Below are 24,117 nucleotides of genomic sequence, written 5' to 3'. Positions count from 1 at the left end.
GTTCGCTTTCGTATCTCACCGACTCGCGGTTCATTTGTATTTGCAATTGAAGATGGATGTTAAGTTGGTCATCCGAAACATGTTTTGCAAATTTAAAACTGTATGTTTTTATTTCAAAATCCTAGTACGCGCAAAGAATTGACGTGAATACCAGCAAGCAATGATTTTTTTGTTGTTGTTTGCCGGCGAGTTTCTTGAATATTTAGACTTTTAAGCGGTAAATTCCTTTCAGAAACTAAAGAAGTTTTTCAAAGTATCGAGCAAAGAATAAGCTGAAGAATTTTGACAAATCATCTTCATTCAAACTCATAAACCTTTCAAAACGCGGTTTCGCCATCTCGTGTGAGCTAGCTCACGCAGTAACTCACAAACCAGACAGTTACCCGTCGTAAAGCTCCCTTTGAATTAAATAGCTCGTAGAAATGATGTAGTGTGAAATAAAAGTTGCCAGAACTGTGCAAATGCCAATAAGTGAAAGATCATCGGCGATTAACCTTTGTAAAGTTCTGAACAGGTTCTGAAATTTGAAGCGTACGTTAGGAAACCAATTCAGTGTTGCGTTGTCATGGCAAGTTTTCAAACAATCCCGCGTTGTACAGTGAGACCGCAATACCATAAAATATTGACGTCTCTCTGTGAGTAAAACCATAGGACTGATCGTGATACTGAGATGTATACATTAAGGTCATTTATACTGGAGAAAATAAGACGCGTCTTACTTAAGACGAGACCTAACTAGGAAGCGAACTGTACCTTTATACGTAAGCGTCCTTAATAAGACGTAAAAAACACGTGTAAATGGTTGCTATCTTTAATACAGCCTCGTTTGCATGCAATATTGCCATTAGCAACATTCTGCAACAAAAATAACTTACAATGGCACTTGTCACACTATTGTCTAGATGCTGCCATTTTCATTTCCCTACAAAGGCTCTCTCTCTCTTCTACTGAATTTTTTGCATTCTTCTGTTTTGTCGGTGTCTTTGCTGTTGTTTTTGAGCACTGCGAAACCATTTTGTTGGCCCGCGAGAGAGTGGTCAGTGACTCAATCTTGTACTCAGAGCCTGTATGTTGCTGTTGTTGCTGGGCATGCGCACTTATAGTTCACTTATTTAGAACGATGTAAGACGCGGACAAAAAAAAACAACAACAACGTAAGACGCGGACGAAGTAAGAACAACTGATAATTCTGTTCGAAGATTAGGTCCGTCCTATTTAATTCGGTTTTATTATTTTTCACAGAAAAGCTCCCAGATGACATTACGCGCCCTGTTGCTATGCCCTGTATAGCATACAGAAGGTTTTAAATGTTGCATATTAATAATAACAAAATAAAAATAAAAACCTAATGCAGACAACAAAAGTTAAAGGTTGATATGTAAACACAGACAACAAATAGCTCATCAGGAAAAACATGCCAGTCAAAATAAAGATGCTATGAATGAATGAGTTAATTCAATTTCGAGTCCAATGACGGGCTTTCTTGCTTGTGTGTAGCAATATTTAATCCTTGTTGAACTCTTTTTAATTCAAGGACGTTCGTGCGAAAAGTTTCCAGTCGATAGATTTTTTTTATTAATTTTTACTGCATTCAGATAATGAGTTACTTCTGTCAGAAGTGCAAAAAAATAAAAATAAAGTAATAATAAAAAATGGGGGTCACTGACTTCGTTTCAGAGATAAACTATCCTGATTTTGAAAAATTGGCGCGCGTAATTCAGCATGGTCTACAGGGGTTTAAAGTAAAAAATATTGAAGGTGAGTCAACGGAGGCAGACGATGTTAGCAGGATATTAGTCATATTTTGTTGAAGATGGGTCTTTTACGTAAATAACTGATTCCAAATGCTACCAACGTTTTAACAAAACTTAACCATTCAAGAGGCATTCCCAACTGTCGCACAGGTAGACGTAGAGCTAAAATGACAGAATTTAATGGTACATTTTGCAAAAAACTTCAAACTTCTAGTCGGCAGATTTTGTTCATTTTTTCGCTAAACGTAGAGAATCGGTAGAGGAAATTATCCATCAAAAGAAAAATAGGGGTCACCCAACGTCCAAGGTCATTAAATCCAGGAAAAGCTATAGCAATGGCCATCTGCCCTATCATTGTTCATTTTATCACTTAGCGCGCGCTGTCATGCATTATGGCGCGTGAATTTGCGTACGCAGTAAGGATGCGCAGAAACAATTAGCGTGAACATCCTTAAACTTTTGATACCTTTAAATTTGAATAATCATTTAAATCCATTTAATCCTTTTAAGCCTCTTTTATCTGACCTTGATAAAATCGCTGGGATTTTTATTTATTTCAGATAAACCTTGATTATTTCTTGAAATCTTCCTTGGCAAAGATCTGCCAGATTACAGCCTCGTTTCTGGGTGAGTGACGTACTAGGCGGTAGTAGTCAATAACGCTGATAGGGGCCGTAACCAATCAGCGTGCAGGGATTGTACCACGTGACCAAGATTTTCCCATACGTTCTCTTAAATTTGCAAATCCAAGATGGCCCCTTTGGTAGCAAAACATGGCGCCCGTGACGTCACAGCTCGCGCATGCCCAAATAAGGCTCGAGCCAATGCATGAAATCGAGGTTGGTCAAATAAGGCGTGAACCAATGAGAGGGGGGTTCGGATGGGAATAAAAAAGGTGGATTTTGGTGGAGTTGGCATTGTTGTTTGGAGATCGGTGACAAGAAGATGACTGACTCTGAGGAGAGCAAGACGAAGGTGGAGGTGATTAGTATTCCTTCAGGATCGCTGCCAGACGAGATTCGGAGAGAGGAGTTTGCGGCGAGAGTGATGGATGCCGTGCATGATGGTATTCTTGGAAGAATAATGAAAAACGCCGTTAGTGACTGTACGGATCGACTCTTGAAGAAAGAGGTGACGAAGTTGGCGGCTGATGTGCTGAGGTTCAGGAAGGCCTTGTCTGATAAGATGCTTGCTGACGAATCCAGATCGTTTAAGGACCCTGTGTGTTTGGAGAAGTTGCCGGAAGGATTTGATGCCGGATGGAAAGAGTGGAAGAGCGGTTGGGGCGACAGAGAAGAGTTGGCGTACCAAGCATTTATCAAAGAAATTGCACCACCACCACCCCCAGAGTGAAAAAACGTTTTTTAATGCCTGTTAACAAAAAACTTAATAAAGATCCTTTAACGAGAGAATGTACATGGTTTGTTGTGTGATTTTTTGCATCATCTTGAGTGCTTGCACGTCATTGGTTCCTAGGTACACTAGGGATAACATCATGGTTTGTGGGGTGAGAAATTCTCCGTGAAAGCCTGAGGAGGATTCGAAAACGCGTCCGAAGGGCCAGACATTGGAGAGGTCTCTTCTCATGTACCAGGGGTAGGGAAAATGTTGGGTGAGAAAGAGGAGCATGACATCTTCGTCGGGGTGGGGTTCGTCCAAATAGATTTTACAGGCCAGGGGTCTCTATGGAAAAAATAAGAGCGAAAAAAATGAATGCCCCGACCAGGAATCGAACCTGGGTCTTTGAGGCCACAACTCAACGTCTTAACCATTAGACCATCGAAGCGCTTACCTCTTTAGGACTTGGTTTGGGGGATGTCATGGTTTAGGAAAAAATGACATGGAGTCTGAAAAATAGAACAAAAAACAGCTTTTTATTGGACATTCCACTTGTTATTACAGGGTGGGACGTGTGCACGGTCCTATTGACCGGCGCCCTCTATTTCTTCTTCATAATCGTAATCAAGAAAAGATTTGACATGATTGACTCTGTGCAGCGCCTGGTCATAATCGTTTCCCAGGAAGACGGGTTCGTAACAGTCGGTTTCCCGATTGTGGTACATGCCATAGATGACCTTGCAACAGGTTGCATAGACGCACCCTAGTCCCCAGGTTTTTCTCAGTGGTCCCGAGATTGCGCGTACGAATTTGTCATGGGTCCCTTTTCTGCTCAATTCTAGGATCGGTTGGCGGCAGCATGGTCTGGTTTGCTTGCATACGTAACAATGGGCGGGTTCCATGTCTAAAATTGAAATAGTCGATGGTAAGTGTTGTGGGCCCAGTCTACATGAACCACTAAATCATTGATCTCGTCCTCGACGGAGACCCCCAGCATCTCTTCCAGGAACAAAAGATCTAGTTCGTCCAGGGCCACCCCGATGATATCTAAAAATTCCCTGTACAAAGGGGTCTCTTCTTCGTCCTTCATCCGCTCTCGCACTCGCTTTCTCACGGCAGTCAACTCGGAATAACATCGCTCTAATACTTCCATACTCACTTGGTACTTTGAGAAGCCACAGCAACGATAGTATCCACAGTCTTCTGTAATAGGCGCTCATACAAGTTGAATGACTCAGAGTGAAAAGTGAACGGTCCGACTCGCTTGTTTTATACACACGGTACAACGGGTCCAGTCTCCGACCGTGAGTGGGCGTGGTAGGGGGATACCCCTATCCCCTGGGTCTGGGGAACACGTGACTTCGTCTTGATCTGTGATTGGCTGGACAGATCTGCATAAAGCGAATCAGCGTCGTCCGCTCATTACTCTGAGTTTTTTAACTTGTATTGAGCGCTACCATGGCCCTTAGAGAGATTGGTCTGCAAAACCATGTGCCGAGAAAGCCTGAGGTCACCTACGAGGAGGCGATTGATCGAATGGACGAGGCCTGGACTCGATTTTACGAAGGGATGAATTTCCCCATCCGGGATTTGTTGGCGGGCCGCCGTTGGTTGATACAGTTTAAGGATTCAAGCCAGTTAGAGGTGATGCTGCACCAGATCCTGTTCTTCATGGACGAGCAGCGAGAGAACTGGACCCGAACCCGGCACAAGTACCGGAGCATCGAGAAGTGTTTTGGCAGAACATTGTTCAATGCGATCCTGGCCATTAGAAGGAACCTTGTGTGGGACGTGAAAGTGAAACCGCCCGTGGACAGGATCACGTTTCATAGACTTATGCTATGCTACAACTTCGAGCCTTTTCAGTCCACGTGGACCGAGAGACAAAGGAACACTTGTAGACGTTACATCAATGTCATTAACTTTTATTATAGTACTTTCAACAAATGTACTCAAGTAACAATGCGATCGATGATCGATGCGGAAGATAGGTTACCCAACGTGTAAATAAAATAAAAAATCAGAGTGTGTTTTTTACGAAAAACTGTGTCTGTGTGTTTCTTAGTTTGGGTTCTGTCCATGAATCAGTATGTCTTCGGCGACTCCTCGTGGGTATTCGTCGATCCATTGGAAGAACTTGCAGGTACGCTTGGGACACTTGAGATAGAGCCTGTCTGGGTTGGACTGGGAGTGGGAGGTGGCTAAGACCAGGGACTTGTTGCATGGACATCGGAAACGAACTGGGTCGATGTTCCTGTAGCAGGGGTGGGTCTGTTCTTCGACGCGTCTCAGGTAGGCGCTCACTTCGTTAGCGCCACAGGTCACATAACACTTGGTGTAGAATCTGGAAGAGGGGCATCGGTAATACTCCCACCAGGTGCCACCTTCGGGGGTTTTCACTCTTCCAAATTCCATGGGTACCATGCAACGCGGGCAGGTGTGATCTTGTGTTTTCAGTTGGTTCAGGAACTGATCGGGGTCGAATTCCTGCAACACTTGTACTTCGGTGAATTCTCCTTGGTCGTCCACTTCAGGTGGCACTTCTACGAGGTTGTCTTTCTTGAATTTGTCGAGTCCTATCGGTTCCAGGACTTGAATGGTTTGAGGAGGTGATTCTCTTATCACTGTCAGGCATCCGCCTTGAATGGCAGGTAGCTTTGCGTCTATGAGGAAGAGAGATGAGTTAGTATCCCAACAAGGTGTTTTCCCTTAGCATGGTTTCTAGGATGTGGATGGTTTTTCGCACGTTTTTGGGGGTCAGTCTTAGTCTTCGACGTCGATGGTTGCTTTTCATTTCGCTTTTGACTTCTTGGCGTTTGATTGAAAAGACGCTCCATGGCTGCGAGAAGCCTTTGAGAGGTACGGTGGTCCAACTGACAGAGTCCGGTGTGATCTCTTTGAAGAGGACGCGTTCATTGAAACGTAGTCTGGCACGAGGTTTTTTGAATAACCATCTATCTAAGGTGGATTGTAGTTTACCTCCTCCTTCTCCTTCCACTCTCTTGGGTAGGAGCAGTTTCAGTTTCTTACGTGCCTCCTTCTTTTTGGATGATTTTCTCTTTTTAACCGCGCGGCCATGGGCCGAGCGCGGGTCTAGGTTTACCCGTGGTTTATTTTTTTTTTTTTTGTCGGTGACCAGACGCAGACCTCCGCCCGGCCAAATTCCGAGTCACGCAACGTGTGATGTTTTTTCCGCCAGAAGCTGTTAAAACATTAATACACGGATAATTTTACGGATATTGTTTCCTTTGTTGTGGGTAAAATATATTTTCTTTTGGTTTTATCGAAGCGTTGGATTCAAAGAGAATAATAAATACGCTAAAAAAAGGTATTACGTCAGTCATGGAATGCGTTGACGTTGCACTTTCACTTTCGCTACGTGACTAATAAGATCGTGTTTACTTTGGAAGTTTATTTCGCCAGAAGCGACGGTCATCAATTTGTTTGCAAGTTTGCGAGTATTTCTTGTGGTTTTAGGCAAATGAAGTAAATTCTTTGGCTGTTTCACCGCAGCGAGTTCATAGATCGGAAGGAAAATGAAATATTTGCAAGCCAAGCAAAGAACATGTCAGGACATGCAATGATTACGTCACTGATAGGGAAATAACCGCCGTACTAAAGATAGCCGTCGATAACGCAATTCTTGAATTATGTGACTCGTGTGACTTCTTTGCTAGCCCTTTACTCAAGGAAAAAATTAAATTTAAACTTGACTTTTAAGAAAGAAAGCTGTTGTTAATAGTGTTCGTATCTTCATGCCCATACATATCCCAAAGAAAGTTCCAGATTAACACTATTACGTCATCAGAGATTTCACAACGGCTACGACTGATGGTGCAATAGTACAGTCTGTGTTGATCAAGTGATGTGATGTCTACAGTAATCAATGAATCATCAAGGATTACTTTCGAATGTGCACTGCGTTGCGACTGTAGTGCTAAGAAAACAGTTAAATTTTAAAAGCGCGGTTTTAAGATCTAACAGATCTTCTTGTTCTTCTCGGGTTCGACGTGTGAATCCATGACGACTGCTGAAAAGTGACTCGTGATGGAATGCGTGGTTCGACTTTATGGATGTTTTTACGACCAATCGTAGACGTGTGGTGTGATGGGATCATATGACGGTCTTCATTGCGATTGGTGGATCTGAAAATGGCGCGTGATCCGTGAAAGTACGTGTACTGAGTGAAAGTGGGTGCGCCGCGGGTATAAAAGGAGCCCGTTTGACGCAGTGAATCATTCTCGACTTGCTCTTGGTGCGGTGATGACCCGTAGGATTTTGGATGACAGAGACTTTGAAGAGATCATTGAAGATCTGAGACGACATTTGAATCGAGCTTCTGACAATTTGGATATAATCGAAAAAGAAGGCAAGAAGGCGCCCTATACGAGGGTAATTAACTTGGAATTGCACGTTGTTGATCCCTTGTACTTTAGGCTTCGAAGACACCTGACTGACTGGGGAGACCCGAAGCACCATCCTGAATTGTCGGATCTAAGAAGAAAGAGGTTTGACGAGGCAAGATGACTTACTATAGCAACTCTAACCAGATTCGGGAACTAGTGGAGCAGACTGTGGATCAGAAGGTACACACTTTAAGAGATCTCGATGCCATTACGGATGCAAAGGTGAACATGTACATTTTTGACAATCTCTTCGAACCGTTAGGCAAAATACCCGATTGTCTGTGGTCTTTTGAGCTCTTGGAACGAAAAGGTGTACCTTTTCTGCGGTGAGTGGTGTCGCGTGATGTATAGAAGTAGTAGCAACCATTTCAAATTCATTCATTGTCGGGATCCCACCCTGGACGCAGAGCGTTCCTGCTTGATCGCCACCGATAACCTCACGTACATGATGGGTGATGCCATCCGTGATCTGTTTGAACCCTTGCGGTTCGCTTGTGACCTATCACGACGGGTGTTGGAGTCAGACAAGAGTCCCAGGGTGGAGGAGATACTGACTTTCAACAGGTGCGATCACAAGGAAACGTGTCTGAAGTTGGAAGAGTTGATCAATGATATCATGCGTCAGCGTGATCTGTGGAAGGATCGGTTTTTCTTTCGTGCCCTTGAAGCTGATGAGGATGACCTATGTGGTGAGTGTAGAGAGAGTATGCGACAAGCATTCTATGTGAATGGGGACGAAGAGGAAGCGCTGAAGTGGAGACCCGGTAAAGGGGATTGTTGTTGGAGAAATTGTAAATATTATGCCATGGATACCTATGAGGAAGACTGTGATAATGAGTATGGTCAAGAATGTAAGAACACGGAATATGTTGCATACTTTACAGATTCAGACTAGTCTTTTGCCTTCTTTTTCGATAGCCAATCAGAGTTGTTTTTTCGTAAGAACCAATCAGGCACGACGTTTTTTGTACATATAAGAAAGTTGAAATAAAAAATTGGATTCAAATCATTATGTCTCATGCATTGAGTTGGTTGATCTCGAGAGTGTGTGAGACCATGGCCGATCGATGGTGTTGGACTTCCTTGTGTTCCAAGTGCACCAGAGTCTATGCGCGATACGGTGAGGGTGAACCCATCCCGGACACTTTCAGTGATTCGCCCTTGGAGGTGTTTGACTATACCGACGTCGAACCCAACGTGATGCGTTTTGTCGTTTATATCTTGTGGTTGAAACAGCAACCCGATTCATTTAAGAAGTATCTCGAGGTACGAGAGCAACGTTTCGAGTTGTGGAGACAGTGCGTTCACAAACTTTGGCGATTATGAAGAAAGGTCAAAAGAAGAAGCAAAAGCCGCTTTCGACCGGGACGTTACTGGGACGGTATCGGGATCCTTCTAGACCCGGTAGTCTGGGTGGTCTGACGCGATTCGCCAAGGCCAATAAGATCTCGGTACGACGTGCTCGCGAGGTACTGCAACGGGATTTGGGGTACTCGTTGCACAAACCCAGACGTCGTCGGTTTCCCACGGTCCCGGTGGTGGTGTTCGGAATCGACGAGCAGTGGACGGCCGACCTGATCGAAGTGATCAATATCGCCAGGTACAATCGAGGGTATCGTTATCTCTTGACGGTGGTGGACGTGTTTTCCAAGCACGCCTGGGTCCAACCCTTGAAGAGCAAGACGGGTAAAGCGGTGACGGAGGCCATGGCAAAGATCTTGAAAGGAGGTAGAAAACCCATCAATCTTCAGACGGACGACGGGAAGGAATTCTACAACAAGACGTTTCAGGATTTCATGAAGCAGAAAGGCATTCATCATTTTTCGACCCGTGGGGATACGAAATCCAGTGTGGTGGAACGGTTCAATCGGACCTTGAAAGAACGTTTGTACCGGTACTTCACCGTGAAGAATACGATGAAGTTTGTGCCCGTGTTACAAGATCTGGTCCAAGGGTACAATCGATCGTATCATCGCAGTATCAAGATGGCTCCCGATCAAGTGACTTTAGCCAATAGCGAGGACGTGTGGGAGACTCTTTACGGTAAAAAGGAAAAAAGGGGAAAAAAATCGAGACGACCTCCACTGAAAGTCGGGGATCGTGTGAGACTGAACAAGAAGTTCCGACAGTTCAAGAAAGGGTATTTACCCGGTTGGACCGAAGAGGTGTTTGTGATACGCAGGGTGCGTCCTGGTAAGGTTCCCACGTACAGAGTGGAAGAATGGGACGGCACGTCGGTCGAAGGCACGTTTTACGCGCAGGATTTGCAAAAGGTGTCCGTGAAAGACGACGATCTGCTCCGCATCGACAAGATCGTCAAAAGGAAAGGTGATAAAGTCTTGGTGCGTTGGAAAGGTTGGCCAGTCAAGTACGACAGTTGGGTGGATAAAAAAGGCTTATACGTGACCAAAAAGCCAAGACAAAAATGAAAGACTTTTACGTGCAGTTTTTGAGCAATGCCAGTACGAGCGAGTTCACGGACAACAAGGCCAACAGTTTCAAGAATCGTCTGCCGTATCCGCTCCTATTTGAATCCGACAAGGAATGGAAGGTGGGCTTGTCGAGCGTTTCTTACCCGATTCCTCCGTCACGACCGCATCAAGTACCGGTCCCTCAAGCGCACGACTTTGACGACGACGACTATGTGTTCGGTATTGAGTGGGCTATTGAAACGTTCATCTTGCAATCCGATGGGATTACGTGGAGTCCGGGACGATACCGCGTACCATTTGACGTCTACGGGAAGGAACTGAACCGTGACCGACACAAAGTGACGAGTGGAAAATCTCTCATGCAATACCTCATCAATCGTTTTCACGATCGCATGTATCATTATATGGATCGTGCCGATGAAAGTCTACGAGCGCCGGACGGGAAAAAGTACTACCCCGTGTTCAGATGGGAGGGGAACGATTTGATTCTGGACAACACCGATACGTTCCTCAACGAGTCCGGAGACAGACAACGTCCCAGAGTGTATTTTGGTTCTAAACTGGTCAAGAAGTTGGGTTTGATTAACGAGGAATCGTATTACTCCGTTCACTTGAACGTGAACATGATCAAGATCTTTCCCAACGACACCGTTCCGTCTGATTTTAAGAAAGACTGGACCGACCATAGCGACAATCGATCTCATAACTTTTGGAATTTGAACAGCAGCGGGACGTTACAGCTCAGTCCCTATTGCAACTGGCGCTTCAGTTACTTGGACGAGGAATACGCCAAGACCTATCGTGGAGTCATCGTCCATCCGAACCTCCCTCCGCCTCGAAGTCCCATGTACCTGTATTCGAATGTAGGTCGTAGCACCATCACGGGGAATCGAGTGACGGATCTCTTGAGAGAAGTTCCCCACGACCCGATCAAGGCGACGTACGAACCGAATCAGATTCAATATAAATCTGTGCGCAGCAATGTTTTGGATATAGTGGAGGTGCAATTGGCCGAGAACGACGGAAGATTGGTGGACTTTGAATCGGGCGTGACGTCGGTGACATTACACTTTAAGGATGAATGAGTATGCCGACGACTTTTACGTGCAACTGATGAGCAATGCCAGTACGAGCGAGTTCCCGGACAAGGCCAATAGTTTCAAGAATCGTTTGCCGAACCCGTTACAGTTGAGAGAGTCGGGCTGGAAAGTGGGTATCAGCGACCTCTCGTTTCCGTCCGCGGTGCGTAAGATGGGTTTGAAAGATTCTCTTCTGTTTGAAATCTGGTGGATCGATATGGTGAACGCGTCTAGAAACATATACACCCAGGTCTCTTTGGTGACGAGAGAGGGCGATTTGGAATTCACGCCGAGGACCGGTACCGAGTTACTGAACATGATACGAGATCGATACATGCATAGGTTGAGAGATCGAACGGATGTCGACGTGTCCATGTACAAGAAAAAGAGCAAAGCCGACGATCCCACCGAATTGCTGTACACGGTCATGCATAGAGCCGAGAATGGAGAATGCGTCCTCGACAACTCGAGAACGTGCATCGGCCTCCTGATCCGTGGTAAACGCGTCTTTCCTCAAATGTCCATCGGCATCGAATTGGCCAAGAAGATGAAATGGGTCAAGATGGGAAAATTGCAAAACGGTCAACCCGGTTACGTCTTGGGACCCCACTTGAGGAAAGAATTTCCCACGGAGGTCGTACCCACGGCCACGGACTTGATCATAGGACAGAATGACGGGGACGAACTATTTTACAAGATCGACCAGGACACCTTACATTTGAGTTGTTTCATCAATTGGGTTTTCACGGACCTGGATCGCAGTTACGAAGAAGCGTTCGGTCACGAGCGTCGTTCCTTGTTCGTGTATTCGAATGTGGGACAGAGTATGGTGACGGGAAATCAAGTCACAGACATGTTGAAACAAGTTCGTTACGATCCGGACGTGGTCGACCTTCAACCGAGACACATCCTATATCTACCGGTGCGCACTACCTTTTTGGACATTGTCGAGACGCAAGTGTCTGAGAACGACGGACAACTGGTGAACTTTGCGTCGGGTGTGACTACGATCACGTTGCATTTCAAAAAAGGATGAGTGATTTTTACGTCAGCTTACCCAGTCACAGCAGTAAGAGCGAGTTTCCGGACAACAAGTCGAACCATTTCAAGATCAGGTTACCTCGCCCCATACGCCTGAATGGAAGCGGAGGATGGAAAGTGGGAATGAGTAGCATCGCTATGCCGGATGCTCACGTGACGCTGCCTACCTTCACCGCTTCTGAGGATAAAGTCATCTTGTCCTTTTCATCATGGAGACGCATAGAATCGAGTAGTTACTACACGTATGGAGAAGCTTACTTCGACACGGATGACCTCAAAGAGGTATTTTACAACGTGGACGGAGTTGGACTCATGAAATCCATGATCGCCTATTTCGATCGACAACGCGTCTTTAAAAACTCCGGACTCAAGTTAGGCTCAAAATATGTCAATAACGATGGTAAAAGAACCTACGTCAAGTTCAAGTGGGAAGGCGAAGACCTGGTCACGGACAACAAAAACATCTTACGTCCGGTCGTGCATTTCCCTGCATTTCACATCAATGTTGAACTGGCTTGTAAAATGGGATGGCTCAAAAAGAACGGCGGTGGTTACGAACTGGGACCTAACTTGCAGATCGAATTTATTGACGATGTCATTCCAGACATTAGCGTCGTCGGGGATGTACATGACGATGATGGATCACCTGTCTTTTGGACTGTCGCCACAGATAAAGGAGGAAATGGAGATTTTTTAAGACTCAGCATCTATTGCAATTGGCGTTTTCTGAACCTGAACAAAGCTTTCGAGGTGGTGGTGGGAAACAGTTCGCGTTCCTTGTTCGCCTACTCTGACGTGGGAGGAAGTAGCGTGGTGGGAAATCAGGTCACGGATTTATTGAGAGAGGTCAACTTGATTCGAAGAGGTGCGGGTGTCCAGTATTTCGAACCTTACCACATTCAATATATTCCCGTGCGCAAAGACGTCCTTGACATTATAGAGGTGCAGGTGGCTGAGACAACTGGAGAACTGGTGAGTTTTGGAGACGGCAATACGAACGTGACGTTACACTTTAAGAAAGAATGATCGGTGGAACGCTGGTACGGTTTCATCCCGATAGAATGAAGCAATCTGGAGACGGATTCGGCATGGCTTGGAGAGGTGTCAAGAAACGAGGTCCCGGCATTCTCAGAGACTTTATCACCGAGACGGCCACGGAGGGTCTGAAAGGTTTAAATTCGGGCGGCAAGGGAGGAAAGCCCAATTGGAGAGGTGGACTCGCCGGGGTCAAGAGAGGAGCGACACGCGCCGTGAAACGTAAAGCGACGCAAGAGATCAAACGGTCGTTGGCGAAAAAAGTGAGAAAAGACCTATTTGGAGTATGAATCCCATTTACTCGAGGCGCGTGAGACTTATCCCAATACGACGAACGTATAAAGGCGGATCGATCTTCCCATCACGATCAAAACGTCCAAACTATCGTTGGGTGCAGTCCGCCCTGAGAAGGAGACGAAGACGACGACGTAGACGATGACGGACATCGTGGCTCATGCCCGGTCGGCGGGGGTACGTAACCCTCGCCTGAACATGTTCAGTACCCCTCCCACAGATGTCAGCATGTCGTCTCGACGTTCGGTGAGAATCAACCCGTTCAATACTGGGATCAATCCAGTGACCTTCCAAGTCGATCCTCAAGAAGACTTTATCGACTTGAACGAGAGTTTCTTCGAGGTGGAATTGACCGTCAAGAAAAGTGACAACACGAATCTGCTGACAGCGGATGTCATGGGACTCGCCAACAATCTGGCCCACACCCTCTTCAAACAGATCAATGTGAGATTGAATGGTACTCTCATCAGCCCCCAGACGGACACTTACCACCTCAAAGGCTACATCGAGACGCTGTTGAACCACGACCGAGACGACGGTGAAACGATCCTGACACCTAGTGGTTGGTACAACTGTCTCGGTGTACCCGACGACGGAGATGCCGATGAATTGACTGCCAATAAGCTGGATACGACTCACGCCAATTATGCTGAATTAACCCAAGATCTCCAGAACCTAGTACAGGGCCGACTCCAGTTTCTGGATGGAGAGGCCGTGACTTTGAGGTTCAAACCTTTCCTGGAAGTGTTTCATCTCAGCAAATTGCTGGTACCTGGCGTGCAGATCCAGATCGACATGTACTTCAATATCCCAGCTATGTGGACCATCCGATGGGCCGGTGCCAGTACTCTCAGACTGACTGAAGCCGACGTGAAAGTGAGATTGTTCCTGTCTCAAGTGAGAGTGACTCCCTCGGTGTACCGAGAGATCATGACCAGCATGAAAGGTGGAAGAGTGGCCACTTACCCCACGGTGAGAGGTGAAATTCGCACTTACTCTCATCCCAACGACAATCGTCATTTTGAGTGCAGCAATCCTTTCCACAGTAAGCTGCCTAATCGGTTAGTGGTGTTGTTGTTGAAACAAGCTGCCTTCAATGGAACCATCACAGAGAGTCCGTTCAATTTTGGAAAATTCAATCTCGCTTCTATCAAACAATTGGTGAGAGGTGAAGAGTACCCCTACGAGACCCTAGAACTCCAACACGATGGGGACAGTAAAGATCAGAGAGGCTACTACAGATTCCTCCAAGCCTCAGGAGCTTTGTGCAGGGGAAAAGGAAACATGGTCAGAAAAGTGGATTGGGGTGACGACAAGAGATGCAACATGTTTGTATTTGACAACACTGCCAATGGATGTTTGGACAGTCCAGTGTTGAACCCCAAGCAGGAAGGTGAACTGCGTCTGGTGATCGATTTTGGAGCCAACCCGGGAGAAAACCTGACCATCTTGTTGTACGACGAATTCGAGAACTTGCTGGAGATCAACGAGAACCGAGTCGTCATCTACGACGTGTACCAATGAGAAGAAAAAAATGGAGAAAGTAGCCTTGAATGATATCTATTGAAGTTATCTATTGAAGAAAATTTCAGTGCAGTTGAACTTTCTATAACAAATGAATGTAGTTGGGGACCTTATTTAATTAAGTGATTGCTTATATGAGGTGTCCCAAATACAGCCGTAGTTTATGTCGTTTTGTAAGAGGTAACCATCCTGATGAGACGTTGCTATTTAGGGAGTCAGTGTTACACTGTATAAGTTTACAGGCCCAAGTTTAAACAGAGTTCTCATGTACTGATTAGTGATTACAACTGCAATGATATATATTTCATCCTTATTTCAAAGATTACCCTCTAGCTAGCCACCAGACTCTAGAAATAACAGTAACGAATCGAATTCCCGGAGTCTCCTGGATTCGAAGTGATTGACGCCTGAAGGTGTGATGGTAAATGAAAAGAGTGCAGTGGGGTGGGGTCCGGGGCATACTACAAGAAATATTGGGTGGGGGTGTGCGGCCCGCTTCCCAAAACCCTCACCCCGTTTATGACCAAATCTGCGATTTTCCCTTTATGAAACCAAAAACTTCTGAATATTTTAATGCGAAAATCACAAGGTTTTCATGCCTTTTTGACAGGTTTTTCATGGTTTAATTCATGGGGGTCCCTGATTGAAAAAATCCCGTGAAAAAAAGCATCGAAAAAGCATTTCAACATGAAACTTGTATGATGATTTCCCTTTAACCATATGTCTAATGTCCATTAAGTGAACTGACTGGCATCTTTGTTCAGTAACCAACAGACACAGCATAACGAACTTAAAAGTGAGTAGTTGCAAGTTCAGTTTCTTGGCAGGAATCCAAGTTTTTAGCAAGTCCAAAACTTTTCTTACATCCCATATTGTGCGATATCTTGGAAGAGGAGGTGCTTTAATAAAAATTTATCAATGGGTGTTCACCCACTGTATAAGGACTGTCAGACAAATCTACTGCTGCAGATAAGGCAGATCTGGCAGTGTTTATTGCTGAGTAGCTACTACCACTGTCATACAAGCTAAAGTTTGTCAAAAATTCAAGAACCTTGGCTACTGTTGACTACACCTTAGCTACCCATTAAATTTCATTTGGGTTCATATTTCTGACTTTTCGTGGCCATGAGCACATTTTCATGATCCATTAAAGGCAGGTCTGGTCAGTTTCTAACTTCAATGACAACTTCATGGGCCACGAAATCTAGTAGTATATGTTTCATGACCCATTAAATTTAACTTTGATTTATTCATGAATTTTCATGGCCATGAAAACAGATTTTAATGATCTATTAATTTCAGTTCTGGATCATGCAGTGACGACTTTTCATGGCCATGAAAATGTTTTTCATGAACCATCAAAGAATTTTAACCAAAAAATTAATGGATTTCAATTAGGCCTTGAAAATAGGAAATTGCAATATTCACGGCCCTGAAAAAAGATTCATGGGTCTTTCATGAATATTTCATGGCATTTTTATGGAATTAAATTGGTAGTAGTGAATCGATCCCTTCCATATTTATGACCTAAAAAAGTAGCTTCTTGTAAACAACATACCCAGTTAAAGACAAAAACCATACCCTACTTATAATCAAAACGACTGAAAACCCTACCATTTGGGGCCTCACATACCTATAAAGCCCATATAAGGGAGAAAACACTCCTCCACGGGGGTTGGGTAAGGAGCGGAAGAGGGTGAGAAGGAAAGCATAACATAAACTGGCTTGATATAGCCTTTATGGAATTCACATCATATTTATACCTGTTATTTCCTCACATATCCATCCTCTGGAAGTGTTTCCAATGATGCTCTTAAACGATCCCTTAAATCCAGGTGGCCTCTGTTTGGCCATCAGAGTGTGACTGTCATTGTCATTAGGCGTATTATCCTGCCATTTGTCCATAGTTAGTGCTTTTCCACTGATCCAAGTCCATTTCCCAGTTATTAAGCTTTTATACAAACCAATGTGCCATTCATCATATTTTCCACTCTTTCGAGTTTGAATCTCCATAGTTAAAAATTTCCACTCTTGCTCTGTTTCTCTAACCACTAACTCCTTGTTGATTAATTTACAAGAGGCCATTGCTATTGGCCACGACATTAACAAGTCATTTTCAAAGGTGTAGCAAGAGCAGCGTTTATCTCCACGTGAAGCTCCTAGTAAAAAAAAAAAAAAAGAAAGAAAGAAAAAAGAAAAGAATGGCAGAACACATTAGAAAATGGATCAACGGACAAAGACAGCACTAGGATAAGGTGATATGGATGTAATTAAGTTTCCTTTTGTTGCATTCCTTCGTTAGAGAGATGAAGAAGTGTATACCATTGCTACTACATGTAGCAGAGGCGGCCAAAACAGAACACAACGCACAACAGCAATAACAACATCGACAGCGAATACTGTAACGCCATCTTTAGCACGGTAACTGGCGATTTCCTGAGCGCGAGGGTTAACAATCAAGCGGAGGATGCGCGAACAGGATGATAACCTAACAGGGGATTAATTCTAGTTTTTCGTTTGATCATTTGCGAGCAGAAACTAAAGAAGAATGAAACAAACACCTCAATCAGGAACGACAAAAACATATTTGATCATATTTCTTGCTCTGGTTAGTGAAAATCGCATTACAGGAGTCTAGTGAAACATTTTTGAATTATTTAGCGAAAGCAAAACCACAGTTTATTACTTTATTGCATTCCAAAGTCATTGCAAAAACGTTATATAAGGCGTGTTTTGTAACCTGAGAATAGCCAATAAAGATTGCACGATCGGTATATAATCCCGCCATATCCTGAGTATTATGCTTTGATGAATAGATAATGAAAAAGAGGTAGCGCCGCGAGTTTTTTCTTGAGGTTATTGCTAAGGTACTAATGCCAAACAGAATTAATTAGCTCTTATTAACCGAGCAGGAGGTCTGTATGGGAGAATCTTGACCGAGGTCGTCAGTACAGACCGAACGCAGTGAGGTCTGACTTCAGCTCTGACTACACACGACCGAGGTCAAGATTCTCCATTACAGACCGACTAAGCTAGTTTAATAAGATGTTTATTATATGGCAAACAAGAACAATTTAATTCGTTTAATGTAACTATAATAATAATAATAATAATAATAATAACAACAACAGCAACAACAACAACAACAACAACCATAATAATAATAATAATAATAATAATATTAATAATAATAATAATAATAATAATAATGACGACCATGATCATGACGACCATGACCATGACGACCATGACCATGACCTGTTTGCGCTTTAAAGTGCTATTTGAAATGAACAGAAGAAAACTTAAAAGCAAATGAGACAATGTTCCATACAATGCTACGGAAATATGCTGCTGTACAGCCTCTGCTTCTTTCCATATGTATTATAGCTCTACAGGCTCGAAAAGAGAACAAAAAGTATACCTGATGAGATGGTGTTAGCGGTAGCCATTGGCGACGTTGTGGTCGTTTGTACCGGATTATTAAGCATGCAGACTCCTTGGCAGTTATCTGTTGAAGAAATTTTCAGTACAGTTTACCTTTCCATAACAAATGCATGTACGACTTTTTTTTTTTTTCAATAAGAATATATTTTATAAGATTATCGAGGCTGAAATTTAGGAATATTTTAAGAATAAACCCAATATATCCCGAGGCTGAGATTTTAAAAAGAATATAATTGTGTGATGAAAATTTGTAATTTAAGGTCATTCCTCACATTTGCATTGCGCATCCTTACTGCGCATAATTTATGGCGTCATTAGCGCGCGCTTGTGCATGCGCACATTGAAAGCATGACGGATTTGCCTTGATATTGAGCTCTGTCAGTTGAAAAATGGCTCTAGCTCACCAACGAGCATGGGCACCCCAATTTTTTTTCCAGTCGTTGTAATCAACTAATCATAAGCTTTGCGTGAGAAAAGACTGATCTAATTTCTACTGCTAAAAATTGAATAAATAAGAAAATAGCAGATACACTGTGGTCTTTTCTATTTTGCAGTCGGTAACCACGTCAAGAAATTTGGTTCAAATTTTTAATCAAGGATTTAGCTTTCTGTCTGAATCAAACTTAAACGTTTATTTGTGTCCGACACATTGTATTGACTGTAGTTTAATGCGTGTTCTTATGAGTTCGGGCTTACAAAGATGTTATAATTACTGGGAATACGGTCATATAATAAGCATTAAATAATGCCAAAATGGGGCATTTTCAATGCCTCACTGCTCCTTAATGAGCATGGGGACCTCCCTTTTTTATTTCAAAATTGAAGTTATCATATGACAAATATTCAGTGGACAAAGTTTGAGCAAAAATCTATTGTCACTTTTATTTCAGAGGAATTACCTTAAATGCAAAATACAATACAAAATTCTGTTTTTAACTAAAGCGTATAAAACTCTTCCGTTCTCTTGATCTAATCGGCAAAACTAGAAGAACAACAAGGTCAGCACTAGTCTCATGTACGATGCTAGTACCATTTCTGTAAGAGCTGAGTTATGTGTGTCATATTAGGCTTTAAAGAACGTACTCTGGCTCCAAAATTATTTCAACGTCGTCAGTGTCATGATAGTGTTCCTTTATCTTATCTAAGATTTTTTATAAGAATATCTTCAGCCTAAAGTGGGCAGAAAAATAGGAAAATTCAGCCTGGGCCAGGAAAACATTATTATAACGGAAAATAAGAGTGTTGCTTAGGAGCCTTATTTAAGCGATTATTCTCTCTAGTTTCCCTCTACCATAGTATTTATCACTATAAACACTAACGTTACCTGTCTAACCATTCCGATCAGAGGTCCAAGCTATTTTGAGAGTAGTATAAGTTCTATTGTATAAATTAATTAAGGTATCGATATCATTTACGGCCAGGACCACAAGTAAGTATATATACTAAGTGTTCGATGGACCATTTTTACAGTTGTCTGTTCCTTTGAATGGCAGCGAGGCTGCAGGTGACCTTGTATTGATAAAGACTTCACTGCCTTTGTTGTGTAAATCAAGTTGTTCTTATGCTAACTAGTTGGCATTTAAATGAGAAAAGCAGAGACGTCTGCATCAAAGCAAGGTCGCCTCCAGCCTCCCTTACATTCATAGGCCAGGTAAGTAAACACACAACTGTAAAATGAATGGCCTATTATGGCAGGAAAGAAAAGACAGCGGAGCGGAGCTGACTCGTGTGACAGCAGATCAAAATGAACGAGCAAAATTGTATCAGGAAATTTCTGCATGATAACAGTGGTAACAATTTTCCACCTCTTCCTTAAACCTCCCAATCGCCAGATAATTCAGAATGCGACCAATCTCAGGGACTCACAAGTATAAGCAGGCCGAATCAGTGGGACTGAGGATTTAAAAAAGGCCTCTTTTAAACCATGCATCCTGCGTAAGCTTTTAAATTATCTGTTCCTTGGTCTCCAAGCATGCACTAATTAGACTGCCTGAAAAAGCTTTGAAGATGCTTTCAATGTTTCTTATCCTTTCCTACTCAACTTATTTCACATCTTACATGGACAAGCAAAACGCCCAAGGACAAACAAAACGCGCAACGCAATGCTTATTAACAGCTTTAAAGAAATGTAGATTCTCTGCATGCTCAGTATGTTCAGCCTCTAGTTTAAAACAAAGGCTTGATATAACCTTTATGGAATTCACAAATGTTTGAACCTGTTAGTTCTACACATTCCCTGTCGTGTCTCGTTAGTAATCCTCCGGCATTGTTCGTGTCACGGACGGTGTCCTCTCGGTTTGTCACAGTGCTCGATTGAAAGGGAAAGAAGGAAGGGAGGGGCGGGGGAGGAGGAGTTACAGGGGAAGGAGGAGCAATGAGATGGGGCTTAATTGCTGGAGGTGGAGGATATAGACCTATTCACACAGTATTTAACGCTGTTTCTTCCTCACATATCCATTCTCCGTTAATGTTTCCCTTGATGCTGCTAAACGATCCCTTAAATTCTTGCGGCCATTCCTGGGCCATTAGGGCGTAGTAATCTCTGTTATGAGGCTTGCCATCTTGTCATTTGTCTAAATAGTTACTGCTTTTCCATTGACCCGTACTTGTCAGTATTCGAGCGTGGTTTATGTCCGTGTGCCGTGTCTCACCAGTATTCGACGTGTGTTTGTCGATTTGTCACGGTGTTCAATTAAGAGGAGGCAGAGGGAGGAAGACGGAGGGGGGGGGGGGGTGAGTGGATGTGAAAGGGGGGAGGAGATCAATTAGATGGGCTTGATTGCTTGAAGTAGAGAATATAGACCCATTCACATACCTGTTTTTTCCTCACAAATCCATCCTTGGTAAATGTTTCCCTTGATGCTGCTAAACGATCCCTTAACTCTATCTGAAGATTCCTTGGCCATCACAGTGTAAAAATCACTGTCTTGAGGCTTATCCTTCTGCCATTTGTTTATAGTTACGTTTTTGCCATTGATCCAAGTCCACTTTTTAGTTGTCAAGTTTCTGTACAAACCGATGTGCCATTCAATTTCGTTGCCACTATTCCATTTTTGAATCTCTTTATTTATAAATTCTCACTCTCGCTCTGTTTCCATAACCACCAGATGCTTATTATTAAATTTACAACTGTCCTCTGCCAGTGGCCACTGCATTGGCGTGTCGTTTTCAAAGGTGTAGCAAGAGCAACGTTTATCTCCATCTGAAATTCATAGAAAAAGGAATGAAAGAACATACAAGCTTGATTGGAAAATGAATCAACCGACAAAGACTGGGATACTGGGGTAATGTGGTTATTGTTAAATTTATAAGAGCTCACTGCTTGTAGCCACGACATTGACGTTTCATTTTCATAGGTGTAGCAAGAGCAACTCTACTTTCCATGAAAACTTCCGTTTTAAAAAGATAATAATTACTGAACAAAAAAAGACATACAAAATTGTTATCAAAAAGTTGATTCACATTACCTAGCGTAGGCAGTATTTAAGTTCCACGTTTTCCTATTATCCCCGAACATATTGCCGTTGCCTCTCAGTATATTCATTTTATAGTTTTTCTGTCAACCTTTTTTGGGGGGTGACCATAGGCTTAAGGGCCACGGGGGCGGGAGGGGGCTGCAGCCCCCTTCCCCCACCCCCCGCCAAGTTTCAGAAATTTTTGAAATTTTTCGGCCAAAACGCTAATGATTCGGCCAAAAGCACTCGGGAGAAAGGTAGTCAAGGCCAGGCTTGTAGGCTACTTTCTCTGACGTTTGTTAAGGAGTTAAGGTCAAATGATATAAGGATCCAGGTATTCTGTTTTGGAAAAGCCACATATTGTTTAAAAGTATTTCCATCAACAACACAATGACAAAAAACTCAAAGCAAATTAAGACCAAGACTTTTGTTTTTGTGATGGTTGAACTTTTTTCTTGAACTCTCCGTACGAGGAAGAATTAACTGTTTCTTTTATAAGTTTCTGATTTTACTTGGCTATCGATCAAGGTTAATAGAGTATGCGTAACTTTTCTTATAATGATAACAGTTTCATTAGACGTAAGAATTGTAACGTTTTTGTTTTTACTGCGATTTGAGTGCGTTTAAACAACACTTTCGGGCACTGTGTAATTTTTTTTCTGGCAATAAGGTCACCCCGCTCCCGTGCCCCTACGCTTATGGGGGTGGCTTTCATGAATTTGGTTTCGCTGTGCGGAAGTCGACGGGTACGTTGACGAGTCGCATGTCCCTGCGAGCAATCTAGCGTTTACCATAATGATTATACACTACGCCTGCGTATGGGAGTGGATTATGTTTTTCCTCTGCTTGAAATTTCATTTCGAGGCTGCCAAAAGTTAGTTATAACTGTGTTAACTTACTGTAGAGACAGTGCTCCACTCCATGTGATGATGTTTTGTACTGAGTGTTTGAAGCCCGAGCAAGAAAACGCTTGAGATATTCACAAGTCGATATCAGTAATATCTGTCAAGATTAACGTCGGGGAGCAGATATATTTTATGTCGGGTTCCAATGAACATACATTCTGTCTGGACGACGTTAAGGCTAAGACGATTAAGATCTCATAATCGATCCAAAAAACAAAAAAAGCATGAGGCACGAACGCAAGGGGAAATCAGTTCATTGCTAGTGGAAGTACGGATCATCACATCGAAGATAAGTTAGACGATTAAAAAAATGTTGAAAACAATCGTTTTAAGTATATGTGGAATGTACAAGACTTACCCTCTTGATTGCAACCATCAACAGGAGACTCACAAATATACCCAGGGATTATTCTGGAATGTCTTGTACAATCCAAATCATTATACTTGCCATAATCTTTCCTATAATCCTTGTACATACTTGCACAATCCCCAAAACCATTCGGTTCCTCTGTAGCCCAAGGAAGCTCTTTCGGAATAGTGCTCTTGTTGCTTAACCATCTCCACTGTCTAGACCGACGGTCTATTCTCAAACCGATAAAATACTCGTCAGTTATTGTCAACTTTAAAATAGTGTTTTTCAAGAACATCCACTCCGCGTAACTTTCAATAGAGACAAGATCACCCAGTCCAGTCTTCTTACACAATTGTCTGCTTTGCTCCCAATTTAGGCGGAAAGAGTTCACGTGAAATGTGTAATTGGAACAGCCACCTTTGAACCATTTAAAGGTCTCACCTATGTAACAAAAAATTACGATCAAAGATGAAAAGTAATTCATTATAAGCATTCCAACCAGGGGAGGAACTCCCTATAATGGTTTATACGTGGAGGCTCCGCCAGAAAGGGGTACCTTTTATGGGCTTCAGGTATGTGAAAGGGTAGAGAAATCTGTATTTTAGGTATTCAAAAGGGACTTTAATCCAAATATTTCGAAGACAGAATCGTCTTACGGCAGTATCATTTAATTCATTAAGCATTACCTCGTTAACTACATTTCAAGGGTTTAGAAAAGAGATGCGATGTTCCTAAGAAGGTAAGAGAAAGTGGTACCTTTTTCAGTAGAAGGTATACGAAAGGCATACCTTATCTGTCATAATGGTATATAAAAGGGTAAAGGGTTGAACCTTGGGGCGGAGCCAGGCCGCATAATACTTTGCAGAGTAACCCCCACCCTCCTTCCCCCTTTCTGGATATAAAACATTCAATTAACCATGGTCAGAACTTATTCATGTTTTTATTTTCCTGATCAACGACGGTGAAAAGCAGGACACCTTATAATCTCAAGGACACTAAAGGGTATATCCTACGCCCAAACATGTATCCTGATCAATTATGTCACTGCAAGAAATCTA

At 43.1% G+C, this 24,117-nt stretch overlaps 4 protein-coding genes, 1 non-coding gene and 1 pseudogene across 6 annotated transcripts in view; 4 read left to right on the top strand and 2 right to left on the bottom strand.

Moving 5' to 3' along the window:
• Window positions 1–24,117, bottom strand: part of LOC149103378 (macrophage mannose receptor 1-like) — a 137,722-nt pseudogene that overhangs the window by 112,541 nt on the left and 1,064 nt on the right. Inside the window, exons 2-5 of the transcript XR_016201777.1 lie at window positions 23,066–23,500; window positions 21,163–21,549; window positions 18,325–18,411; window positions 16,667–17,062 (exon numbers count right to left, since the gene is read on the bottom strand). The product of XR_016201777.1 is annotated as a macrophage mannose receptor 1-like (transcript). The remainder of the gene's footprint in view (window positions 1–16,666; window positions 17,063–18,324; window positions 18,412–21,162; window positions 21,550–23,065; window positions 23,501–24,117) is intronic.
• Window positions 2,700–3,107, top strand: LOC149103383 (uncharacterized). The gene has a single exon (XM_089273288.1). The coding sequence runs from the start codon at window positions 2,700–2,702 to the stop codon at window positions 3,105–3,107; it is 408 nt and encodes a 135-aa protein (XP_089129414.1).
• Trnah-gug (transfer RNA histidin (anticodon GUG)) lies at window positions 3,469–3,540 on the bottom strand. Its single transcript has one exon. It is a non-coding gene; the product is annotated as a tRNA-His (tRNA).
• Window positions 9,924–11,057, top strand: LOC149103381 (uncharacterized). The gene has a single exon (XM_089272627.1). It carries the CDS (start codon window positions 9,924–9,926, stop codon window positions 11,013–11,015), a length of 1,092 nt encoding a protein of 363 aa, XP_089128753.1. The 3' UTR covers window positions 11,016–11,057.
• Window positions 11,326–12,089, top strand: LOC149103380 (uncharacterized). Its single transcript, XM_089272628.1, has one exon. It carries the CDS (start codon window positions 11,326–11,328, stop codon window positions 12,043–12,045), a length of 720 nt encoding a protein of 239 aa, XP_089128754.1. The 3' UTR covers window positions 12,046–12,089.
• On the top strand, window positions 13,348–14,925 carry LOC149103379 (uncharacterized protein F54H12.2-like). Its single transcript, XM_089272621.1, has one exon. It carries the CDS (start codon window positions 13,521–13,523, stop codon window positions 14,901–14,903), a length of 1,383 nt encoding a protein of 460 aa, XP_089128747.1. The 5' UTR covers window positions 13,348–13,520; the 3' UTR covers window positions 14,904–14,925.

This window comes from Orbicella faveolata, unplaced genomic scaffold, assembly GCF_042242905.1.
Source record: "Orbicella faveolata isolate gen_17 unplaced genomic scaffold, um_ofav_v1 contig_35, whole genome shotgun sequence".
Lineage (NCBI taxonomy): Eukaryota > Metazoa > Cnidaria > Anthozoa > Scleractinia > Merulinidae > Orbicella > Orbicella faveolata.
Note: the sequence above shows the minus strand (reverse complement) of the source record. Positions and strands in the feature narration are given on the sequence as shown.

Excerpts from the sequence above, each read along its gene's own strand:
- LOC149103383 (XM_089273288.1), top strand. The coding sequence starts at position 2,700 with ATGACTGACTCTGAGGAGAGCAAGACGAAGGTGGAGGTGATTAGTATT.
- LOC149103381 (XM_089272627.1), top strand. The coding sequence starts at position 9,924 with ATGAAAGACTTTTACGTGCAGTTTTTGAGCAATGCCAGTACGAGCGAG.
- LOC149103380 (XM_089272628.1), top strand. The coding sequence starts at position 11,326 with ATGATACGAGATCGATACATGCATAGGTTGAGAGATCGAACGGATGTC.
- LOC149103379 (XM_089272621.1), top strand. The coding sequence starts at position 13,521 with ATGACGGACATCGTGGCTCATGCCCGGTCGGCGGGGGTACGTAACCCT.